General features: G+C 43.7%; 1 protein-coding gene across 1 annotated transcript; it reads left to right on the forward strand.

The window, feature by feature from the left end:
* On the forward strand, nucleotides 1-26,490 carry LOC120056770 (glycerophosphodiester phosphodiesterase domain-containing protein 5-like). Its single transcript, XM_039004977.1, has 15 exons — nucleotides 1-216; nucleotides 1,145-1,248; nucleotides 6,720-6,813; nucleotides 8,933-8,992; nucleotides 9,365-9,376; nucleotides 9,555-9,648; nucleotides 13,432-13,577; nucleotides 14,665-14,747; nucleotides 22,012-22,162; nucleotides 22,538-22,762; nucleotides 23,268-23,425; nucleotides 23,543-23,690; nucleotides 24,888-24,970; nucleotides 25,145-25,224; nucleotides 26,396-26,490. The coding sequence occupies exons 1-15, from the start codon at nucleotides 1-3 to the stop codon at nucleotides 26,488-26,490; spliced, it is 1,749 nt and encodes a 582-aa protein (XP_038860905.1).
* The last annotated feature ends 642 nt before the right edge of the window (nucleotides 26,491-27,132 follow it).

Here is a 27,132-nt window from a genome sequence, read left to right on the forward strand (position 1 = left end):
ATGGCCCCCTCTCTGACCACCCTGGGGAAGCTGCCTGTGGTGCGCTGTCGGCTGCTGCAGCGCTACGAGCACCAGCCCTTTGTCTCATGCCTGGCTGGCCTCTACGGCTGTCAATGGAGACGCTACCAGAGGACCCGTGCCACGCCGGGAGACTGCTGCTGCAGCAAGGTCAGGGATGTCAGGGGTCAAGCAGGGACGGGGGGATTGAGTTCCCAAGTGAGATCATTTGATGTGAAAAGTTATTTTTGTTTGTTGAATATCTGGTCATTTCACAGGATGGTTTAAACCCCTGAAAGAGACTATACTCACACACTACTACTACTACTACTACACTGTACTCTCTCTCTCACATGCACACATGAATGCGTGCCCACACACAAGTTCTCTTTCTTTCTCTCCCTCACTCAGTAAAAATGATGTAAGCCATGAAAGATATTGACAGTCACAGTTTTACAATCACTTTAGCCAGTAAGGAGCTTTTCTTCGCATTGCTCCCTCTCCTCAGAGTTCAATGTGCACTCCCTCAACTGTATGGAAAGCATTCAAGGCAATAAATGCATACATTCAGCCCTTTCAAAGAACAGCACTCTCTTATGTTTTGTAAGAGCATTTAAAGGAAACTTCCACCCATCTTTTGGTATTTGTTTCATTGTTCCACTGTTGATTAGGTCCCAAAAATGTTTTGCATGTCAGCAATCAACTTTTCAAGATATATAACTTTCAAAATAGAGAAATACCGGCTGTATTTCTGTATTTTGAAAGTTATATATCTTGAAAACTTGATTGCTGACATGCAAAACATTTTTGGGACTATAGCAACAATGGACTAATAGTTTCTGGGTGGAGTTTTCCTTTTATTGCTGCAAAACAACAACTTGCTGTGTGACAGTCCATTGACTAATGTTAGCCCAGGCTTGAGTTGTTTACCTTATATGTCAGGGGAAAACACAAATAGAAGTGAAAAAGGTTTGGCGAATGTAGTGGCTCTGGCCGTGAATCCCTGCCTTGCCACCAATATGTTGTGGGTTCAATCCTCATCACTGGTAATTACTTGTTAGTGTACATTTCCATGCCAACAGTATATGGGTTATGCATTTGTTATGAAGTCACTATGTGGGACTTATTGTGTTTCTCTCCCCTGCAGTTGGAATGTGCCAGCTTTGCACTCCTCATCGTGACATTCTGTCTCACACTGGTCTTCCTCTACTTCTGGAGTGAAGCTCAGAATGACTACAATGATTTTGACTGGTAGGTCTGACTATTACATATTCACAATGTAATGTAAACACAAATCTAAGTATGAACAAGCATTCAAATATATAAGGACTCAAACACACACACACACACACACACACACACACACACACACACACACACACACACACACACACACACACACACACATATGCAAGGCCAGACCACAACTCTGTGGCAGGGGTATGTCATTGAGATTCAGTGGTGTTCCTGTCAGGAGAATCTCCTCTCCTGCATCACATTAACAACATTACCTCCTACTCTATAGCCACAACTATTGCTATTGACTATTTGAAAAAGTCGCATAAAAATCTTGCTCTGTTCTTTGCCTCAGGCTGCACACCCTGTTCTCTCATGAAGCGATCATATTTTCACCCATCAGACTATTCTAAATGTAATCTTGTCTTTACTAATATGTAACATTTGTTTTCGAGTTGGAATGGTGCATTATCAAATGGGCAGGAACAGGGGAACAAGGGAACGGGCAGGGGGAAAAAGACATGTCATCCGTATGCACTGGAATAGCGAATGGAGGCAGCTTTCCCTTAGTTTAAATTATACTGGGTAGGCTCCTCTGGTTTTATAACATAGTGGAGCAGCTGAGAAATTGACTTACAGTAGCAGCTGGGATTCTGCTCTTTTTAGTGGCAACCATCAATATTCTGCATTCACACAGGATTGTGGAAATGTCTGGGCTTATAAGAACACTTCTTTCATTTCACACATTAACCACTGTTTGAGGAGCATGCAGCCTCTCGCTGTGCGACAGGTGATATTCCGCCCAAACTCTGTATGTCATGGGCTCGCCAACCATGTTCCTAAAGCTACCCAGTGCTTAATTTGGGACCAAACCAAGAGAAATCTGTACAGGAACATCGATAGTAACACGAAACATATTTAATTAAACTGTTGACCGGCCCCATCTCTGCACGCTCGAGAAAGGAATAAGAAGAGAGAGGAGATATTCTGTAGCTAAAGGTATTGTCAGCCTATTAATTATAAAATATAAAAAAGGCCCTATTACTAGGCTATTCAAAATCAAATATAAAATTCACTATAATTGTAGGCTAACTCGGTAAACCGACCTGCACAATCAATGAACCAACAGCATCGCCTTGGCCTATACATTCTCTCCCAGACGCATGGATAGAAAGTTTGGAGTGTAGCATAAGGTAACAGTCCATCCAGTATGCGTAATAATACAGTCCACACTCAAAGGCCATTACTATCATTTTTTTGTTTTGGCGTATAGGCTAGATGTCACGACTCCGACCGAAGGTGACTCCCCTTCCCGTTCGGGTGGCGCTCGGCGGTCGTCGTCGCCGGCCTACTAGCTGCCACTGACTCTTTTTCCTCCCCCTCCTTATGTGTTTATTTGTTACACCTGTGTTTAGGTGATTATAATTAGTTGGGCTTTATTAGTCAGCCAGCCCGTACGTTTCTTTGTGCGGGATTGTTCAGTTGTAATTTTGGATTCGGGAGTAGATGAACGTAGTGTTTGTTTCGTTCATCGATTGTATTTTGGACTGGGTTTTTGTCCTCCGTGTATGGGACATTTGTTTGTTACACCCAGTGTTTCCGTGTGGACATTGTTTGCCGGTTGTGCATTAAAAGCACTGTATTGAACTCGCTGTTGTTCCTGCGCCTGACTTCACACCCCCGACACCCAGAGCGTTACACTAGACCAATTATGTACCAAAGACATCTTAAATCTATGTATTTTGTTATGTTTTTCTGGCATGTGTAATATGCGGTAGGCTATTAGGTTATGTATTGTATAACCGCACAACATTATTTTAAATCTTTTTTTTTTTCATGCTTGGGCTCATATACAGTGCCTTCAGAAAGTATTCACACCCCTTGACTTGTGTTAGACTGAATTTAAAATTGATTACATTTATATTATTTGTCACTTTCCTACATACAATACCCTATAATGCAAAAGTGGAATTATGTTTTTTTTTTTAATGTTTATAAATGAATTACAAATGTAAGCTGAAATGTCTTGAGTCAAAAAGTATTCAAACCCTTTGTTATGGCAATTTGCAAGCCTAAATAAGTTCAGGAGTACAAATTTGCTTAAAAAGTCAATGACTCACTCTGTGTGCAATAATAGTGCTCAACATGATTTTTGAATGACTACCTCATCTCTGTACCCCACACATACAATTTTTTGTTGGGTCCCTAAGTCGAGCAGTGAATTTCATCCACAGATTCAACCACAAAGTCGAGGGAGGTTTTCCAATGCCTCGCAAAGAAGGGCCCCTATTGGTAGATGGGTAAAAATACAAAAGCAGACATTGACTATCCTTTAGAGCATGGTGAAGTTATTAATTACACTTTGGATGGTGTATCAATACACCCAGTCACTACAAAGATACAGGAGTACTTCCTTCCTGCCAGAGAGGAAGGAAACCGCTCAGGGATTTCACAATGAGGCCAATGGTGACTTTAAAACAGTTACAGAGTTTAATGGCTGATAGGAGAAAACTGAAAATGGATCAACAACGTAGCTACTCCACAATACTAACTTAATTGACAGAGTGAAAAGAAGGAAGCCTGTACAGAATAAAAAGAAAATCCAAAATATGCATCCTGTTTGCAACAAGGCACTAAAGTAATACTGCAAAAAATGTGGCAAAATAATTAACTTTTTGTCCTGAATAATAAGTTTTATGTTTGGGGAAAATCCAATACAACACATTACTGAGTACCACTCTCTATATTGTCAAGCATAGTGGTGGCTGCATCATGTTATGGGTATGCTTGTAATCGTTAAGGACTAGGGAGTTTTTCTAGGATAAAAATACATGGAATTGAGCTAAGCACAGGCAAAATCCTAGGGGAAAATCTGGTTCAGTCTGCTTTCCACCAGACACTGGGAGATTAATTCACCTTTCAGCAGGACAATAACCTAAAATACAAGGCCAAATCTACACTGGAGTTGCTTACCAAGAAGACAGTGAATGTTCCTGGGTGACCGAGTTACAGTTTTGACTAAATCTACTTGAAAATCTATGGCAAGACCTGAAAATGACCTGCAATCTATGGCAAGACCTGCAATTATCAACAAACAATTTGACAGAGCTTGAAGAATTTTGAAAAGAATAATGGGCAAATGTTGCACAATCCAGGTGTGGAAAGCTCTTGGAGACTTACCCATAAAGACTCACAGCTGTAATCGCTGCCAAAGGTGCTTCTACAAAGTATTCACTTGGGTATGAATACTTATGTAAATGATATATTTCTGTATTTATTTTTCAATAAATGTGCAAACATTTCTAAAAATGTTTTCACGTTGTCATTATGGGGTATTGTGTGTGTGCTTTAGATGGCTGAAAACAATTATGTTTAATCCATTTAGAATTCAGGCTGTAACACAACAAAATGTGGAATAAGTCAAGGGGTATGAATATTTTCTGAAGGCACTGTATATGCGTATGCATAAGATCTAATATGTGTATACAGTGGGGCAAAAAAGTATTTGGTCAGCCACCAATTGTGCAAGTTCTCCCACTTAAAAAGATGAGAGAGGCCTGTAATTTTCATCATTTTTCATCACTTCAACTATGACAGACAAAATGAGAAAAAAAAATCCAGAAAATCACATTGTAGGATTTTGAATGAATTTATTTGCAAATTATGGTGGAAAATAAGTATTTGGTCAATAACAAAAGTTTCTCAATACTTTGTTATATAACCTTTGTTGGCAGAGGTCAAACGTTTTCTGTAAGTCTTCATAAGGTTTTCACACACTGTTGCTGGTATTTTGGCCCATTCCTCCATGCAGATCTCTAGAGCAGTGATGTTTTGGGGCTGTTGCTGGGCAACACGGACTTTCAACTCCCTCCAAAGATTTTCTATGGGGTTGAGATCTGGAGACTGGCTAGGCCACTCCAGGACCTTGAAATGCTTCTTACGAAGCCACTCCTTTGTTGCCCGGGCGGTGTGTTTGGGATCATTGTCATGCTGAAAGACCCAGCCACGTTTCATCTTCAATGCCCTTGCTGATGGAAGGAGGTTTTCACTCAAAATCTCACGATACATGGCCCCATTCATTCTTTCCTTTACACGGATCAATCGTCCTGATCCCTTTGCAGAAAAACAGCCCCAAAGCATGATGTTTCCACCCCCATGCTTCACAGTAGGTATGGTGTTCTTTGGATGCAACTCAGCATTCTTTGTCCTCCAAACACGACGAGTTGAGTTTTTACCAAAAAGTTATATTTTGGTTTCATCTGACCATATGACATTCTCCCAATCTTCTTCTGGATCATCCAAATGCTCTCTAGCAAACTTCAGACGGGCCTGGACATGTACTGGCTTAAGCAGGGGGACACGTCTGGCACTGCAGGATTTGAGTCCCTGGCGGCATAGTGTGTTACTGATGGTAGGCTTTGTTACTTTGGTCCCAGCTCTCTGCAGGTCATTCACTAGGTCCCCCCGTGTGGTTCTGGGATTTTTGCTCACCGTTCTTGTGATCATTTTGACCCCACGGGGTGAGATCTTGCGTGGAGCCCCAGATCGAGGGAGATTATCAGTGGTCTTGTATGTCTTCCATTTCCTAATAATTGCTCCCACAGTTGATTTCTTCAAACCAAGCTGCTTACCTATTGCAGATTCAGTCTTCCCAGCCTGGTGCAGGTCTACAATTTTGTTTCTGGTGTCCTTTGACAGCTCTTTGGTCTTGGCCATAGTGGAGTTTGGAGTGTGACTGTTTGAGGTTGTGGACAGGCGTCTTTTATACTGATAACAAGTTCAAACAGGTGCCATTAATACAGGTAACGAGTGGAGGACAGAGGAGCCTCTTAAAGAAGAAGTTACAGGTCTGTGAGAGCCAGAAATCTTGCTTGTTTGTAGGTGACCAAATACTTATTTTCCATAATTTGCAAATAAATTCATTCAAAATCCTACAATGTGATTTTCTGGATTTTTTTTCTCATTTTGTCTGTCATAGTTGAAGTGTACCTATGATGAAAATTACAGGCCTCTCTCATCTTTTTAAGTGGGAGAACTTGCACAATTGGTGGCTGACTAAATACTTTTTTCCCCCACTGTAAGTGATCTACATTCAACGTCTTAAATGCTTTAAATTAATCATTCGTTATTTGGCTTTGAAACAACATCAATTGTGTTGTTTGGAAAAACATCCACGAGGACCATGTTTTCCAGTTTCAACCTGTTGTTGAACTTCTTTCTTCAAATTGATCATCACAGTGAGGTCAAAAAACGTAGCCTAACAGTGAATTTAAAAGCATGATATTGTTGATAAGTGTTTAATATGATTTTTGATTACATTTGCATTGATGTCAGTGTTTAGAGGGACAATTGAGCCCTGAGTACCCCACACACACCCACACACACACACACACACACACACACACATCCCCTCTCTCAACTCTCATCGCCATCCTTGCTCTCGCTCTCTCGCTCGCTTCCTTCCGATTTCCCCTCTTTTTCTCCAGGTTTAACTTTGGGAACCTGGGTTTCTGGTTCCCCTGGTCTGTGGTGTTGCTGGTCATCGCTGCCGCCTTCTTCAGCTACGTCACTCTGCTGCTGGTGAGGGGTGTGTGTTTGTTTGTGGGGCTCCACAAGGGGGGTTGGAGGGCAAGCATAAATCAGTCACAGATCAATCTGGGGATCCCCCCCAGGGATATACTGTACTGTACCAGGAATATACTGTACTATACTGAACCCGAGCTATACTGTACTGTACCAGGGATATACTGTATTGAACCAGAGCTATACATCAAATTGTATTTGTCACATGCTGAATATAACAGGTGTAGTAGACCTTACAGTGAAATGCTTACTTACAAGCCCCTAACCAACAATGCAGTTTTAAGAAAATACCTAAAAGTAAGAGATAAGAATAACAAATAATTTAAGAGCAGCAGTAAATAACAATAGCAGGGCTACCGGTACCGGTACAGAGTCAATGTGCGGGGGCACTGGTGTCGAGGTAATTAAGGTAATATGTACATGTAGGTAGAGTTATTAAAGTGACTATGCATAGATAATAACAGAGAGTAGCAGCAGCATAGAATAGGGGTGTGGGGCAATGAAAATAGTCTGGGTAGCCATTTGATTAGATGTTCAGGAGTCTTATGGCTTGGGGGTAGAAGCTGTTTAGAAGCCTCTTGGACCTAGACTTGGCACTCCGGTACTGCCTGCCATGATAGCAGAGAGAACAGTCTATGACTAGGGGGGCTGGAGTCTTAGACAATTTTTAGGGCCTTCCTCTGACACCGCCTGGTATAGAGGTCCGGATGGCAGGAAGCTTGGCCCCGGTGATGTACTGGGCCGTACGCACTACCCTCTGTAGTGCCTTGCGGTCGGAGGCCGAGCAATTGCTGTACCAGGCAGTGATGCAACCTGTCAGGATGCTCTCGATGTTGCAGCTGTAGAACTTTTTGAGGATCTCAGGACCATTGCCAAATCCTTTTAGTTTCCTGAGGGTGAATAGGTTTTGTTGTGCCCTCTTCATGACTGTCTTGGTGTGCTTGGGCCATGTTAGTTTGTTGGTGTGGACGGAAAGGAACTTGAAGCTCTCAACCTGCTCCACTACAGTCCCGTCTATGAGAATGGGGGCATGCTCGGTCCTCCTTTTCCTGTAGTCCACAATCATTTCCTTTGTCTTGATCACGTTGATGGAGAGGTTGTTGTCCTGGCACCACACGGCCAGGTCTCTGACCTCCTCCCAATAGGCTGTCTCATCGTTGTCGCTGATCAGCCTTACCACTGTTGTGTCATTGGCCAACTTAATGATGGTGTTTGAGTCGTGCCTGGCCGTGCAGTCATGAGTGAACAGGGAGTACAGGAGGGGACTGAGCACGCACACCTGAGGGGCCTCCGTGTTGAGGATCAGCGTGGCGAATGTGTTGTTACCTACCCTTACCACCTGGGGTCGGCGCGTGATCCTGGGGATCGGTCCAGGATCCAGTTGCAGAGGGAGGTGATTGGTCCCAGGGTCCTTAGCTTAGTGATGAGAACTGTACTGTATACTGTACTGTACCAGGAATATACTCTACTGTACTGAGCCAGAGCTGTACTGTAACAGGAATATACTCTACTGTACTGAGCCAGACCTGTACTGTAACAGGAATATACTGTACTATACTGAACCATAGCTGTACTTTACCAGGGCTTTACTGTACTGAGCCAGAGTTATATTGTACTCTACCAGGAATATACTGTACTATACTGTACCAGGGCTATACTGTACTGAACCAGAGCTGTACTGTACTGTACTGAACCAGAGCTGTACTGTACCAGGAATATACTGTACTGAACCAGAGCTATACTGTACCAGGAATGTACTGTACTGAACCAGAGCTGTACTGTACCAGGAATATACTGTACTGTCCCAGAGATGTACTGTACTGAACCAGAGCTATACTGTACTGAACCAGAGCTGTACTGTACCAGGAATATACTGTACTGAACTGAACCAGAGCTATACTGTACTGAACCAGAGCTGTACTGTACCAGGAATGTACTGTACTGAACCAGAGCTATACTGTACTGTACCAGGGATATACTGTACTGAACCAGAGCTTTACTGTACCAGGAATATACTGTACCAGGGATATACTGTACCAGGGCTATACTGTACTATACAGTACCAGGCTATACTGGACATAGCTCTCTGATGATCTGTGTGTGTTTTAATTTGTAGCTGTTGGCTGTGTGTCTGCTGTCAGAGGGACAGAAGCTGTACCTACACTGGGGCCACAAGGTAACGTCCACACGCCTTCCCCTGCCCAATTTCAACTTCCTCTGCCTACTTCTCTATATCGTGTTTCCTATCCTCCCTGTCTCTCCTAGACATCCTCTTTGCTCTTATAAGCTTTAGAATCATTCCATCCATTTTTCCATGTCCAGATGAAATTAATGACTTTAGCTAGATGAAATTGCTGACTACCTGGTAGAAGAAAAGACTGATGAAATGCTGAATGCTGCAGATTTATGGATAGATCCTGAAAATATGAAGGGGAAATTAATTGTGCTCGGCTCAGTGCAAAATGAAGTGCTCATTAGTGTGAAAAGGGTAAGGTGCCAATGGTTGTCTATTGTCCTAACTGTACTACTCCTCCGGATGTGTTGCCAGATTGGGGTCCTGGTGAGTCTAGCCTTCTCCATTCTGGCCATAGCAGTGCTGTCTGACCTATGTAGCAAAGAGTGGACCACTCTTCTCCTCTCTTTCCAGGTGGGGCCTCCCTTCTTTCTTCTATTATAGTCATCTCTCTCTCTTTATTTTCTCTTTACTTCACCTCCTGCAATATGTTTGTTCTTAATAGGTGACGGCACCATATTTACACGTGGGAGGAGTCTTGCTGATGACACTCCTGTCCTGGCCAATAACCTTGCATTTCTACGACATCAATAGGAAAGGTGAGACTTGTGATTGAGTAGGTGGGGCTTGTTTGAGCAGCTGTATACATAATATGCTAATTACAGAGTAGAATAAGGCAAATACTGACTTCGATTGTTGACTTCCGGCGCCGACAGAAATGGCCGCCTCGCTTCGCGTTCCTAGAAAACTATGCAGTACAATGTTACCCCAGAAAATCTTAGGTTTTATTACATACAGTCGGGAGGAACTATTGGATATAAGCGCAACGTCAACTCACCAACATTACGACCATGAATACGACTTTCCCGAAGCAGATCCTCTGTTTGGCCTACCACCCAGGACAATGGATCGGACCCAGCCGGCGACACAAAACAACGGCGCCGTAGAAGGGGCAGACGGAGCAGTCTTCTGGTCAGGCTCTGTAGACGGGCACATCGCGCACCGCTCGCGAGCATACTACTCGCCAATGTCCAGTCTCTTGACAACAAGGTAGACGAAATCCGAGCAAGGGTAGCATTCCAGAGAGACATCAGAGACTGTAACGTTCTTTGCTTCACGGAAACATGGCTCACTCGAGACACGCTATCTGAGTCGGTACAGCCACCTGGTTTCTTCACGCATCGCGCCGACAGAAACAAGCATCTCTCTGGTAAGAAGGGCGGGGGTGTATGCCTTATGATTAACGAGACGTGGTGTGATCATAACAACATACAGGATCTCAAGTCCTTTTGTTCACCTGACTTAGAATTCCTCACAATCAAATGCCGACCGCATTATCTACCAAGAGAATTCTCTTCGATCATAATCACAGTCGTGTATATTTCCCCCCAAGCAGACACATCGACGGCCCTGAAAGAACTTCATTCGACTCTATGTAAACTGGAAACCACATCCTGAGGATGCATTTATTGTAGCTGAGGATTTTAACAAGGCTAATCTGAAAACAAGGCTCCCCAAATTCTATCAGCATATCGATTGTGCTACCAGGGCTGGCAAAACCCTAGACCATTGTTATTCTAACTTCCGCAACGCATGTAAGGCCCTCCCCCGCCCTCCCTTTGGAAAATCTGACCACGACTCCATTTTGTTGCTCCCAGCCTATAGACAGAAACTACAACAGGAAGCTCAGGTCTGTTCAACGCTGGTCCGACCAATCGGATTCCACGCTTCAAGATTGCTTCGATCACGTGGACTGGGATATATTCCGCATTGCGGTGAACAACAACATTGAGGAATACGCTGATTCGGTGAGCGAGTTTATTAGCATCGGTGATGTTGTACCCACAGCGACTATTAAAACATTCCCCAACCAGAAACCGTGGATTGATGGCAGCATTCGCGCAAAACTGAAAGCGCGAACCACTGCTTTTAATCAGGGTAAGGTGACCGGAAACATGACCGAATACAAACAGTGTAGCTATTCCCTCCGCAAGGCAATCAAACAAGCTAAGCGTCAGTATAGAGACAAAGTGGAGTCGTAATTCAACGGCTCAGACACGAGAGGTATGTGGCAGGGTCTACAGTCAATCACGGACTACAAAAGAAAAACCACGCGGACCACGATGTCTTGCTCCCAGACAGACTAAACAACTTTTTTGCTCGCTTTGAGGACAATACAGGGTCACTGACACGGCCCGCAACCAAAACCTGCGGGCTCTCCTTCACTGTAGCCAACGTGAGTAAAACATTTAAACGTGTTAACCCTCGCAAGGCTGCAGGCCCAGACGGCATCCCCGGCCGCGTCCTCAGAGCATGCGCAGACCAGCTGGCTGGTGTGTTTACAGACATATTCAATAAATCCTTATCCCAGTCTGCTGTTCCCACATGCTTCAAGAGGGCCACCATTGTTCCTGTTCCCAAGAAAGCTAAGGTAACTGAGCTAAATGACTACCGCCCTGTAGCACTCACTTCCGTCATCATGAAGTGCTTTGAGAGACTAGTCAAGGACCATATCACCTCCACCCTACCTGACACCCTAGACCCACTTCAATTTGCTTACCGCCCCAATAGGTCCACAGACGACGCAATCGCCATCACACTGCACACTGCCCTAACCCATCTGGACAAGAGGAATACCTATGTAAGAATGCTGTTCATCGATTACAGCTCAGCATTTAACACCATAGTACCCTCCAAACTCGTCCCTGGGTCTCGACCCCGCCCTGTGCAACTGGGTCCTGGACTTCCTGACCGGCCGACCCCAGGTGGTGAGAGTAGGTAACAACATCTCCACCCCTCTGATCCTCAACACTGGGGCCCCACAAGGGTGCGTTCTCAGCCCTCTCCTGTACTCCCTGTTCACCCACAACTGCGTGGCCATGCACGCCTCCAACTCAATCATCAAGTTTGCATTTGACACTACAGTGGTAGGCTTGATTACCAACAACGACGAGACGGCCTACAGGGAGGAGGTGAGGGCCCTCGGAGTGTGGTGTCAGGAAAATAACACCACACTCAATGTCAACAAAACAAAGGAGATGATCGTGGACTTCAGGAAACAGCAGAGGGAGCAGCCCCCTATCTACATTGACGGGACAGTAGTGGAGAGGGTGGAAAGTTTTAAGTTCCTCGGCGTACACATCACGGACAAACTGAAATGGTCCACCCACACAGACAGCGTGGTGAAGAAGGCGCAGCAGCGCCTCTTCAACCTCAGGAGGCTGAAGAAATTCTGCTTGTCACCAAAAGCACTCACAACCTTTACAGATGCACAATCGAGGGCATCCTGTCAGGCTGTATCACCGCCTGGTAGGGCAACTGCTCCGCCCATAACCGTAAAGCTCTCCAGAGGGTAGTGAGGTCTGCACAACACATCACCGGGTGCAAACTACCTGCCCTCCAGGACACCTACACCACCCAATGTCACAGGAAGGCCAAAAAGCTCATCAAGGACAACAACCACCTGAGCCACTGCCTGTTCACTCCGCTATCATCCAGAAGGCGAGGTCAGTACAGGTGCATCAAAGCAGGGGCCGAGAGACTGAAAAACAGCTTCTATCTCAAGGCCATCAGACTGTTAAACAGCCATCACTAACATTGAGTGGCTGCTGCCAACATACTGACTCAACTCTAGCCACTTTAATAATGGGAAAATTGATGTAATCAATTTATCACTAGCCACTTTATATAATGCTTACTTACCCTACATTACTCATCTCATATGTATATACTGTATTCTATACCATCTACTGCATCTTGCCATCTTGATGTATTGTATCACTGCCACTTTAAACAATGCCACTTTATATAATGTTTTCATACCCTACATTACTCATCTCATATGTATATACTGTACTCTATACCATTTACTGCATCTTGCCTATGCCGTTCGGCCATCATTCATTCATATATTTTTATGTACATATTTGTATTCATTCCTTTACACTTGTGGGTATAAGGAAGTTGTTGTGAAATTGTTAGGTTATATTACTTGTTAGATATTACTGCATGGTCGGAACTAGAAGCACAAGCATTTCACTACACTCGCATAAACATCTGCTCACCATGTGTGTGACAAATACATTTGATTTGATTGGAAACTAGGGCAAGGAAGGAAACTTTAGAGGTTTTCTATTTCAACAGTGAACATCTCTGATGTGTGAAACTTTTTAGGGAGGTTTTCTATCTCAACAGTGATGTCTGCATATAATAAAGAATACATCTGTAGATATTCATGTTTTGTTCTGTTTAAATATAATTATTTGTTTTACTTATCATTTTTATTCTTTCTTTAGTCTTGAGGAAATTCCCATCAGATTCCATATATCAACCACAAATGAATAACTGTATCCCTTTGTAAACAGTGTGTCTGTGTGTTCTAGTTGGACAGGTGCTCATCATGGGGCTGTACATGGCGGTGCTGTGTGCCCTCTACCTGGTGCCCCTGGGCATGTACTCACCCTGCCTTAAAGAGGAGGGCACTCTGGGCCTCGCACCAGCCCTCATCGGGCACAGAGGGGCACCCATGGTGGGTAGGCCTCATCAGCAACGCCATTAATGCCAACCCATTCTTATCCATAGCTAAAAACCTATTCTCATCAACACTAACCCATTCTCATCAACACTAACCCATTCTCATCAACACTAAAGCCCATTCTCATCAACACTAAAGCCCATTCTCATCAACACTAAAGCCCATTCTCATCAACACTAAAGCCCATTCTCATCAACACTAAAGCCCATTCTCATCAACACTAAAGCCCATTCTCATCAACACTAAAGCCCATTCTCATCAACACTAAAGCCCATTCTCATCAACACTAAAGCCCATTCTCATCAACACTAAAGCCCATTCTCATCAACACTAAAGCCCATTCTCATCAACACTAAAGCCATCATCAACACTAAAGCCCATTCTCATCAACACTAAAGCCCATTCTCATCAACACTAAAGCCCATTCTCATCAACACTAAAGCCCATTCTCATCAACACTAAAGCCCATTCTCATCAACACTAAAGCCCATTCTCATCAACACTAAAGCCCATTCTCATCAACACTAAAGCCCATTCTCATCAACACTAACCCATTCTCATCAACACTAAAGCCCATTCTCATCAACACTAAAGCCCATTCTCATCAACACTAAAGCCCATTCTCATCAACACTAAAGCCCATTCTCATCAACACTAAAGCCCATTCTCATCAACACTAACCCATTCTCATCAACACTAACCCATTCTCATCAACTCTTTTCAATACTAACTGCCTGCAGGTAGCCTAGTGGTTAGAGCATTGGGCCAGTAACTGAAAGGTTGCTAGTTTGAAAACCCAAGCGACAAGGTGAAAAATGTGACGATTTTCACTTGAGCAAGGCCATACTACTAAGGCTACCCTGTAAACAACACGTGATGTAGTAGTACAAGAAGTGTGGTAGTTTGATCATTTATTACCGTTGTCAGTATAAGTCAACTTTTGGGCTGTGTTATTAGCTATCGTGAGATGCGCTAGTTTGCTGAACTGATGTTTGTGCCTGGTATTTATCATCTGTGTCAGTAGTACCTCTGTTTAGGGTAACCATATGTTCAAATCATTTGCATGTGTGTTATACCCCAGCTTGCGCCAGAGAACACTCTCATGTCCTTTGAGAAGGCGGTGGAGGCTGGAGGGCAAGGTCTAGAGACTGACGTCACCATCAGGTCAGTGGTGGTTGTCCACCCTCCTCACACCTTAATGCTCCGTTTCCATCTAGTTCGGGGATAATCAACTACATTCAGCCTCAGGCCGGTTAGTTTTTTTCTTGAGTGGATGGTTGTGTCACTAGCCTACACACAATACCCCATAATGTCAAAGTGGGATTATGTTAGACATGTTTACCTATTAATTAAAAACGAAAAGCATAAATGTCTTGAGTCAATAAGTATTCAACCCTTTCGTAATGGCAAGCTTAAATAAGTTCAGGAGTAAAAATGTGCTTAACGAGTCACATTGTAAGTTGAATGGACTCACTCTGTATGCAACAATGAATCACCATGAGGCCAATTGTGACTTTAAAACAGTTAGTTTAATGGCTGTAATAGGAGAGAACTGAAGATGGATGTACAACATTGTAGTTATTCCACAATACTAACCTAAATGACAGAGTGAAAAGGTGGAGCCTGTACAGAATACAAATATTCAAAAATATGCATCCTGTTTGCAATAAGGCACTAAAGTAATACTGTAAAAAAATGTAAAGAAATTCTCTTTATGTCCTGAATACAAAGCGTTATGTTTGGGGCAAATCCAACAGAACACATCCCTGAGCACCACTCTTCATATTTTCAAGCATGGTGGTGGCTGCAACATGTTATGGGTATGCTTGTCATCGGCAAGGGCTAGGGAGTCTTTTTGGATGAAAAGAAAAGGAATAGGGCTAAGCACAGGTAACGTCCTAGAGGAAATCTTGGTACATTCTGCTTTTCCAACAGACACTGGGAGACAAATTCACCTTTCAGCAGGACAAAAATCTAAAACACAAGGCCAAATATACACTGAAGTTGCTTACCATGATGACAGTTTTGACTTAAATTGTCTTGAAAATCTATGGCAAGACCTAAAAATGTCTGTCTAGCAATGATCAAGGGGGTTGAATACTTATGTAATCAATATATATTATTGTTTTATTTTTCATACATTTTTTATAAATGTTAGAATGTTTCTTCTACTTTGACATTAGAGTATTTTCTGTAGATCATTGACAAAAAAATGACAATTTTAAATACATTTGAATCCCACCTTGTAACACAACAAAATGTGGAAAAAGTCGAGGGGTGTGAATACTTTCTGAAGGCGCTGTAATTACAAATAATTTGTAGACTACAAATTGACCACAAGATGCTCAAACAGATACAAACCTTGCTTACATTTGTATACAGTCACATATCTCTCTATTATGCATGGGAATACTTTGGATCAGATTTCTTAAATTAAAATCACTTGGAGCTGATTTGCGGGTGGTTTTACAGTATTTTACATCCAAAAAATAACTGTACAAAACAAAGAACACTTTCCTAATATTGAGTTGCCTTTTGCCCACAGAACAGCCTCAATTCGTCAGGGTCTACAAGGTGTCAAGCTTTCCACAGGGATGCTGGCCCATGTTGACTTCAATACTTCCCACGCTTGTGTTAAGTTGGCTGGATGTCCTTTGGGTTGTGGACCATTGTTGATAAACACGGGAAACTGTTGAGCGTGAAAAACCCAGCAGCGCTGCAGTTCTTGACACATACCGGTTCGCTTGGCACCTAGTACCATACCCCATTCAAAGACACTTAAATCTTCACTCACTGAATGGCACACATACAGTACACAATCCATGTCTCAATTGTCTCAAGGCTTAAAAATCCTTATTTAACCGGTCTCCTCACCTTCATTTACACTGACTGAAGTGGATTGAACAAGTGACATCAATAAGGGGTCATAGCTTTCACCTGGATTCACCTGGTCAGTCTGTCATGGAAAGAGCAGGTGTTCTTAATGTTTTGTTCACTCAGTGTGTGTATGTGTTCAAAAGTTTGGGGTCACTTAGAAATTTCCTTGTTTTTGAAAGAAAAGCAAAACATTTTTGTCCATTAAAATAACATCAAATTGATCAGAAATACAGTGTAGACGTTGTAAATGACTATTGTAGCTGGAAAAGGCAGATTTTTAATGGCATATCTACATAGGCGTACAGAGGCCCATTATCAGCAACCATCACTCATGTGTTCCAATGGCACGTTGTGTTAGCGAATCCAAGTTGATCATTTTAAAAGGCTAATTGATCATTAGAAAACCCTTTTGCAATTACAGTTGAAGTCGAAAGTTTACATACACCTTAGCCAAATACATTTAAACTCGGTTTTTCACAATTCCTGACATTTAATCCTTGTAAAAATTCCCTGTCTTAGGTCAGTTAGGGTCACCATTTTATTTTAAGAATGTGAAATGTCAGAATAATAGGAGAGAATTATTTATTTCAGCTTTTATTTCTTTCATCACATTTCCAGTGTGTCAAGTTTACATACACTCAATTAGTATTTGGTAGCGTTGCCTTTAAATTGTTTAACTTGGGTCAAACGTTTCGGGTAGCCTTCTACAAGCTCCCCACAATAAGTTGGGTGAAATGTGTCCCATTCCTCCTGACAGAGCTGGTGTAACTGAGTCAGGTTTGTAGGCCTCCTTGCTCGCACACGCTTTTTCAGTTCTGCCCACACATTTTCTATGGGATTGAGGTCAGGGCTTTGTGATGGCCACTCCAATACCTTGACTTTGTTGTCCTTAAGCCATTTTGCCACAACTTTGGAAGTATGCTTGGGGTCATTGTCCATTTGGAAGACCCATTTGCGAACAAGCTTTAACTTCCTGACTGATGCCTTGAGATGTTGCTTCAATATATCCACATAATTTTCCTGCCTCATGATGCCATCTATTTTGTGAAGTGCACCAGTCCCTCTTGCAGCAAAGCACCCCCAAAACATGATGCGGCCCACCCCGTGCTTCACGGTTTGGATGGTGTTCTTCGACTTGCAAGCCTCCCCCTTTTTCCTCCAAACATAACGATGGTCATTATGACCAAACAGTTATATTTTTGTTTCATCAGACCAGAGGACATTTCTCCAAAAGTACGATCTTTGTCCCCATGTGTAGTTGCAAACGTAGTCTGGCTTTTTTTATGGCAGGTTTGGAGCAGTGGTTTCTTCCTTGCTGACTGGCCTTTTAGGTTATGTCGATATAGGACTTATTTTACTGTGGATATAGATAATTTTGTACCTGTTTCCTCCAGCATCTTCACAAGGTCCTTTGTTGTTGTTCTGGGATTGATTTGCGCTTTTCGCACCAAAGTACGTTCATCTCTAGGAGACAGAATGCTTCTCCTTCCTGTGGTATGACGGCTGTATGGTCCCATGGTGTTTATACTTGCGTACTATTGTTTGTACAGATGAACGTGGTACCTTCAGGCATTTGGAAATTGCTCCCAAGGATGAACCAGACTTGTGGAGGTCTACAATTTTTTTTCTGAGGTCTTGGCTGATTTCTTTTGATTTTCCCATGATGTCAAGCAAAGAGGCACTGAGTTTAAAGGTAGGCCTTGAAATACATCCACAGGTACACCTCCAATTGACTCAAATGATGTCAATTAGCCTATCAGAAGCTTCTAAAGCCATGACATAATTTTCTGGATTTTTCCAAGCTGTTTAAAGGGACAGTCAACTTAGTGTATGTTAACTTCTGACCCACTGGAATTGTGATACAGTGAAATAATCTGTATGTAAACAATTGTTGGAAAAATTACTTGTGTCATGCACAACGTACATGTCCTAACCGACTTGCAAAAACTATAGTTTGTTATCAAGACATTTGTGAAGTGGTTGAAAAACGAGTTTTAATGACTCCAACCTAAGTGTATGTAAACTTCCGACTTCAACTGTATGTTAGCACAGCTGAAAACTGTTGTTCTGATTAAAGAAGCAATAAAGCTGGCCTTGTTGAGACTAGTTGAATATCTGGAGCATCAGCATTTGTGGGTTTGATTACAAGCTCAAAATGGCCAGAAACAAAGTACTTTCTTCTGAAAACCGTCAGTCTCTTCTTGTTCTGAGAAATGAAGGCTATTCCATGCGAGAAATTGCCAAGAAACTGAAGATCTCATACAGCGTTGTGTACTACTCCCTTCACAGAACAGTGCAAACTGGCTCTAACAGAATAGAAAGAGGAGTGGGAGGCCCCAGTGCATAACTGAGCAAGAGGACAAGTACATTAGTGTGTCTAGTTTGAGAAACAGACGCCGCACAAGTCCTCAACTGGCAGCTTCATTAAATAGTACCCACAAAACACCAGTCTCAACGACAACAGTGAAGAGGCGACTCCGGGATGCTGGCCTTCTGGGCAGAGTTGCAAAGAATACTACATATCTCAGACTGGTCAATAAAAATAAAATATTAAGATGAGCAAAAGAACACACACTGGACAGAGGAACTCTGCCTAGGAGGGCAGCATCCCGGAGTCGCCTCTTCACTGTTGACATTGAGACTGACATCCGACCCTTTACTCAGTACTTTGTTGAAGCACCTTTGGCAGTGATTACAGCATCGAGTTTTCTTGGGTGTGACGCTACAAGCTTGCCACACCTGTATTTGTGGCGTTTCTCCCATTCTTCTCTACAGATCCTCTGAAGCTCTGTTGGATGGGGAGCTTTGCTGCACAGCTATTTTCAGGTCTCTCCAGAGCTGTTCGATCGGGTTCAAGTCCAGGTTCTGGCTGGGCCACTCAAGGACATTCAGAGACTTTAAAATTTTTTAATTGAACCTTTATTTAACTAGGAAAGTCAGTTAAGAACAAATTCTTATTTACAATGACGGCCTACCCTGGCCAAACCCGTACAACGCTGGTCCAATTGTGCGCCGCCCTATGGGAATCCAAATCATGGCCGGATGTGATACAGCCTAGATTCGAACCAGGGACTGTAGTGACACCTCTTGCACTGAGATGCAGTGCAGTACTCTAGGAAGAGTCTTGGTAGTTCCAAACTACTTCCATTTAAGAATGGAGGCCACTGTGTTCCTGGGGACCTTCAATACTGCAGAAATGTTGTACCCTTCCCCAATCTGTGCCTTGACACAATCCTGTCTCAGAGCGCTACGAGCAATTCCTTCGACCTCATGGCTTGGTTTTTGCTCTGACATGCACTGTAAACTATGGGACCTTATATAGACAGGTGTGTGCCTTTCCAAATCATGTCCAATCAATTTAATTTACCACAGGTGGACTCCAATTAAGTTGTAGAAACATCTCAAGGATGATCAATGGAAACAGGATGCATCTGATCTCAATTTCGAGTGTAATAGCAAAGGGTCTGATACGTATATAAATAAGGTATTTCTTTATTTTTTATAAATTTGCAAACAGTTCTAAAAACCTGCTGTTTTTGCTTTGTCATTATGGGGTATTGTGTCTAGATTGCTGAGGGATTTTTTATTTATTTAATCCATTTCAGAATAAGGCTGTAATGTAACAAATTGTGGAAAAAGTCAAGGGGTCTGAATACTTTCTGAAGTCACAGTATATAAACTCGACAAAAAAAGAAACGTTTTCTCACTGTCAACTGGTCTTATTTTTAATCAAACTTAACATGTGTAAATATTTGTATGAACAAGATACAACAACTGAGACATTAAATTAACAAGTTCCACAGACATGTGACTAACAGTAATGGAAGAATGTGTCCCTGAACAAAGGGGGGGGTCAAAATCAAAAGTAACAGACAGTATCTGGTGTGGCCATCAGCTGCATTAAGTACTGCAGTGCATCTCCTCCTCATGAACTGCACCAGATTTGCCAGTTCTTGCTGTGAGATGTTACCCCACTCTTCCACCAAGGCACCTGCAAGTTCCTGGACATTTCTGGGGGGAATGGCCCTAGCCCTCACCCTCCGATCCAACAGGTCCCAGACGTGCTCAATGGGATTGAGATCCGGGCTATTCTCTGGCCATGGTAGAACACTGACATTCCTGTCTTGCAGGAAATCACGCACAGAACGAGCAGTATGGCTGGTGGCATTGTGATGCTGGAAGGTCATGTCAGGATGAGCCTGCAGGAAGGGTACCACATGAGGGAGGAGGATGTCTTCCCTGTAACGCACAGCGTTGAGAGTGCCTGCAATGACAACAAGCTCAGTCCAATGATGCTGTGACACACCGCCCCAGACCATGACAGACCCTCCACCTCTAAATCGATCCTGCTCCAGAGTACAGGCTTCGGTGTAACGCTCATTCCTTCGACGATAAACGCAAATCCGACCATCACCCCTGGTGAGACAAAACCGCGACTCGTCAGTGAAGAGCACTTTTTGCAAGTCCTGTCTGGTCCAGCGACGGTGGATTTGTACCCATAGGCGATGTATGGTGAGGACCTGCCTTACAACAGGCCTACAAGCCCTCAGTCCAGCCTCTCTCAGCCTATTTCGGACAGTCTGAGCACTGATGGAGGGATTGTGCGTTCCTGGTGTAACTCGGGCAGTTGTTGTTGCCCTCCTGTACCTGTCCCGCAGGTGTGATGTTTCGGATGTACCGATCCTGTGCAGGTGTTGTTACACGTGGTCTGCCACTGCGAGGACGATCAGCTGTCTGTCCTGTCTCCCTGTAGCGCTGTCTTAGGCGTCTCACAGTACGGACATTGCAATTTATTGCCCTGGCCACATCTGCAGTCCTCATGCCTCCTTGCAGCATGCCCAAGGCACATTCACGCAGATGAGCAGGGACCCTGGGCATCTTTCTTTTGGTGTTTTTCAGAGTCAGTAGAAAGGCCTCTTTAGTGTCCCAAGTTTTTCTAACTGACCTTAATTGCCTACCGTCTGTAAGCTGTTAGTGTCTTAATGACCCTTTCATTAATTGTTCATGGTTCATTGAACAAGCATGTGAAACCGTGTTTAAACCCTTTACAATGAAGATCTGTGAAGTGATTTGGATTTTTGCTAATTATCTTTGAAAGACCGGGCCCTAAAAAAGGGACGTTTTTTTTTTGCTGAGTTTATATTGCTCAGAAAACTTGGGGGGGGACAAATAAAATCACGGCCCATGGGCCGCCAGTTGGGGAACCCTGATCTAGTGTACCTAAGCGTGTCCCAACATTAGTCTACCTCACCAGTCGTGGGTATTATGAAACAAGCTTGCTATGGAAGGTAAACCCAACATAGCTAGTGAGCTCGTATCATAAGTAAGCCATTGTCATCGGGTTCTTTCCCACGCTAGTCCTGGGCATTTGTATTTGTATTGGACTTTACATACCTGAATGAATAAATAAATAAATGATGAAGTACCTGGCTCTCTTTGACGGTGAGTCATCTTAATGCACTTCCGTCAACTCCTTAACCTTCAATTCCTTAACCGCCAACTCCTTAACTGTCAACTCTGTAACTGCCAAAGCATTCTCTCGTTGCCACAGCTATGACGGGGTGCCCTTCCTGATGCACGACCACACCCTGAGGAGGACCACCAACGTGCAGGAGGTGTTCCCCAACCGGACGGACGCCCCTGCGGCCATGTTCACCTGGGGGGAGCTGGAGACCCTCAACGCCGGGGCCTGGTTCCTCCATGTGAGTCACCAACTGCCACCGCACCTCAGGAAGACTCAGGGGGCGCTACAGAGACACGGAAATTAAGCCTAGTCTTGAACTGCTTTTTTAATAAAGATCATGATCATTTAGCTTCATGGACATGGTATGATGGGAAACCAGGGCATGTTTGTGTCCAATGACAGTAGCTAGGACAACATAATAAGATGACGGATAGGGAAGTTATTGACATTTTGACAATACATCAACGTACTATCGATAGGGGGTGGGAGATTATCAATTGCACAACCCCCTGCTTTATGGAATACAATGTGATATTACATTGTCAATATGATTTACCATTATGCCATAGCATTCCGTATACTGACTGTCTCTCTGCCCCTGGTGATTCTGCAGCGTGACCCGTTCGGCACGGCTTGGTCTCTGGGTACCGAGGACCGAGCGCAGGCGCAGAACCAGTCTGTTTGCACCTTCAAGGACTTTCTGGAGCTGGCTTCACAGAGAGGCAAACAGGTTATCTTTGACCTCTACCGGCCCCCTAAGGGACACCCCTACAGGGACACCTGGATCACACGCACCCTGGAGGTCATCCAGAATGAGTCTTCCATCCACTCACACCAAGTGAGGGAGATGTTATAACATTTAAATTATTTAGCAGACACTCTTATCCAGAGCGATTTAGAGGAGCAATTAGGGTTAAATGCCTTGCTCAAGGGCACATCGGCAGGTTTTTCAACTAGTCAGCTTGGGGATTTGAACCAGCGACCTTTTGGTTACTGGCCCAACACTCTTAAGCTCTTAACTGCTAGGCTACCTGCCATCCTGATGTGTGTCCTCACTGACGTTGTGTCCATCTTCATCTTATAAATAGGAGTAGGGTGAAGCTGCCCCTAGAAACTGATCTTGGGTCAGTTTGACATTTTCTCTACTAATGGTTAGGTTTGTGGGAGGGGAAGCTGGGATTATCTATCCTATATGTCATAGGTTCCTTTTTTTAAACTTGGGAATTAAGCTGTTTTAAGGGATATTTTGATTACATTGGTAACACTGTAAATACAAAATGTTGTAATATTGAGGTTAGTGTTTAGAGTTAATGACGTGTATTGTGTGTGTGTGTGTGTGTCAGGTGTTGTGGCTGCCCTCAAACCTGCGGAGCCTGGTCCAGCAGCTGGACCCTGACCTCCAGCATACATCGGCGTCCCGGGCTCCAGTTGAGGAGCTCCAGCAGAATCACATTGTCCAACTCAACCTGCACTATAGCTCCATGTCCACAGATATGATAATGTGTGTGTGTGTGGTAGTGTGTGTGTCTTTGCATTAAATGTGTATGTGTGCATGTATTAATTGGCTGTAGGTGTGTCAATTGGCTGTGTGTGTGTGTGTGTTGTATTCCTCCCTCAGTGAATATGCAGCGGCCAACATCAGCACCAACCTGTATGTGATCAGCCAGTCGTGGCTCTACTCTCTGGCCTGGTGCACTGGGGCTCAGTCTGTCACCACCAATGCTCTACAGTTCCTCAACAACCTCAGTAGACCCCTCTTCCTTATGGTGAGAATAACCTCACCAGACCCCTCTTCCTTATGGTGAGAATAACCTCACCAGATCCCTCTTCCTTATGGTGAGAATAACCTCACCAGACCCCTCTTCCTTATGGTGAGAATAACCTCACCAGACCCCTCTTCCTTATGGTGAGAATAACCTCACCAGACCCCTCTTCCTTATGGTGAGAATAACCTCACCAGACCCCTCTTCCTTATGGTGAGAATAACCTCACCAGACCCCTCTTCCTTATGGTGAGAACAACCTCACCAGACCCCTCTTCCTTATGGTGAGAATAACCTCACCAGACCCCTCTTCCTTATGGTGAGAATAACCTCACCAGATCCCTCTTCCTTATGGTGAGAATAACCTCACCAGACCCCTCTTCCTTATGGTGAGAATAACCTCACCAGACCCCTCTTCCTTATGGTGAGAATAACCTCACCAGTTAAGCTGTTCCTTATGGTGATAACAACAACCTCACCAGACCCCTCTTCCTTATGGTGAGAACAACAACCTCACCAGACCCCTCTTCCTTATGGTGAGAACAACAACCTCACCAGACCCCTCTTCCTTATGGTGAGAACAACAACCTCACCAGACCCCTCTTCCTTATGGTGAGAACAACAACCTCACCAGACCCCTCTTCCTTATGGTGAGAACAACAACCTCACCAGACCCCTCTTCCTTATGGTGAGAACAACAACCTCACCAGACCCCTCTTCCTTATGGTGAGAACAACAACCTCACCAGACCCCTCTTCCTTATGGTGAGAACAACAACCTCACCAGACCCCTCTTCCTTATGGTGAGAACAACAACCTCACCAGACCCCTCTTCCTTATGGTGAGAACAACAACCTCACCAGACCCCTCTTCCTTATGGTGAGAACAACAACCTAGGACCAATACTACTGCATCCCAATAATCTTTCCTTCCTCTGGAAGTATTGCACTTGTTCTCTACTCTCCACAAATGTAAAAGCATTGGCTTGATGTAAGCATGAGCTACAGGGAGTTTCCACCATACTGGTATTTATTTTCCCAGTAATTTTCTTTAAATCTATGAAGGGAAGTGAACAAGTGCACGCTTTGGGAGAAATAAACGATTTATTGTGACGCCGGGCCCAAATGCAGCCTTACTGAAATTGATTGGATTAGTGAAAATAATACTCCTAGACACAATGGTTGTCTGTCTTTCTCTTTCAGACTCCAGGTGAGTACAATCTGATGTGGGTCCTCACCGACGTGGTGTCCATCACCATCATCTTCATCATCTTCATCTTCCACTGGTGAGTCAGCCCACTAGAATACAGAGTGCGAGGGTCGTCGTAAGGTGTATTTTGATATGTCTACGTACAAAACGTAGATTGATTGTGTCAAATTGAAGCTTCGGATGAAGTCAGTCTGTTTTGTATTGAATGGTGATGTCACTTCCTGTGGCGATGACTAACTGTTGATGACAGGTGGCGAGAACAAAGCCTGGCTTTCTGTTCGGGCAGCAAACCCACACTAGAACATGGCACCTACATCAAGTTCAGGACAGGTGAGTTAGAAGTTGTCTGTAGGAGTCACCCTGTTTCTTTCCCATGGCCAGCTTTGATAACATAATACACACACGCACATACCCTATATAGGCTTAAAACAGAGATTAAAACAGAGACTAAGCAAGAGGATAAGTACATTAGAGTGTCTAGTTTGAGAAACAGACGCCTCACAAGTTCTCAATTGGCAGATTCATTAAATAGTACCCACAAAACACCAGTCTCAACGTCAACAGTGAAGAGGCAACTCCGGGATGCTGGCCTTCTAGGCAGAGTTGCAAAGAAAAAGCCATATCTCAGACTGGCCAATAAAAATAAAAGATTAACAAAAGAACAGACACTGGACAGAGGAATTCTGCCAAGAAGGCCAGCATCCCAGAGTTGCCTCTTCACTGTTGACGTTTAGACTGGTGTTTTGCGGGTACAATTTAATGAAGCTGCCAGTTGAGGACTTGTGAGGCGTCTGTATCCCAAACTAGACACTCTAATGTACTTGTCCACTTGCTCAGTTGTGCACCGAGGCCTCCCAGTCCTCTTTCTATTCTGGTTAGAGCCAGTTTGCGCTGTTCTGGGAAGGGAGTAGTACACAGCATTGTACGAGATCTTCAGTTTCTTGGCAATTTCTCACATTGAATAGCCTTCATTTCTCAGAACAAGAATAGACTGACGGGTTTCAGAAGAAAGTACTTTGTTTCTGGCCATTTTGAGTCTGTAATCGAACCCACAAATGCTGATGCTCCAGATACTCAACTAGTCTAAAGAAGGAGGCCAGTTTTATTGCTTCTTTAATGAGCACAACAGTTTTCAGCTGTGCTAACATTGCAAAATAGTTTTCTAATGATCAATTAGCCTTTTAAAATGATAAACTTGGATTAGCTAACACAACGTGCCATTGAAACACAGGAGTGATGTTTGCTGATAATGGGCCTCTGTACGCCTATGTAGATATTACATAAAAAAATCTGCCGTTTCCAGCTACAATAGTCATTTACAACATTAACAATGTCTACGCTGTATTTCTGATCAATTTGATGTTATTTTAATGGACAAAAAATTTGCTTTTCTTTCAAAAACAAGGTCATTTTTAAGTGACCCCAAACTTTTGAACGGTAGTGTATATCATATATCAATGACCTTTGTCAACCACTAAACCCTGACCTCACCCCCTGACAGATGTGTGGTCCGTCTCCAGTGTCAACATCCTGGGAGAGCCCGCTCGAAGCCCGCTGGCCACTGAGCCTAACTTGGCAACCGTCTCAGAGCACTGATAACCAATCCATCAACCTCCTCTGTGAGGCTCAGTTGAAGCAAACCACTCCTCACTCTCCCTTTCAACTTGGCAACTTCCCGGACCCCAAACTGGCAATTCACCAGAATCGACCCAACCTGGAAACCGAGAGCACAACCTGGCAACCCCCTGTAGATTTGTGGGAGAGAATGAGACACTAAGTGAGTGAGGCCTAGCGGAGCTGTAGGTGGTGCTGATGTGTCACTTGCAGAAGGGATTTCATTGGATAGATATTAATCCTTAAGACAGGGCTGCCCAACTCTCTTCCTGGAGGTTGGATTTTCAGTTCAAACCTAATTTAACACACCTGATTCTACTAATTAGCTGCTCAATGAGACCTTAACTAGCTGAATCAGATATGCTAAAGTAGGGTTGGACTGAAAACATACAGGACAGTAGATCTCCAGGAAGAGGGTTGGGCAGCCCTGCCTTAAGTCAAATGTGACTGAAGAACAGCCCAGACAACCTCAAGGACCAACCAACTCATCGTTCATACTATAGACACTATCTGGTGATGGGAAGAGATTACTACACTATTGAACGTCCGTTGTAGATATTCTCAACTTGTATTACCCTCCATTGTCCATAGGTTCCTTTCCATTTCAGCAGCCACTGCAGTGTT

The sequence above is a fragment of the Salvelinus namaycush genome, chromosome 12 (genome assembly GCF_016432855.1).
Source record: "Salvelinus namaycush isolate Seneca chromosome 12, SaNama_1.0, whole genome shotgun sequence".
NCBI lineage: Eukaryota > Metazoa > Chordata > Actinopteri > Salmoniformes > Salmonidae > Salvelinus > Salvelinus namaycush.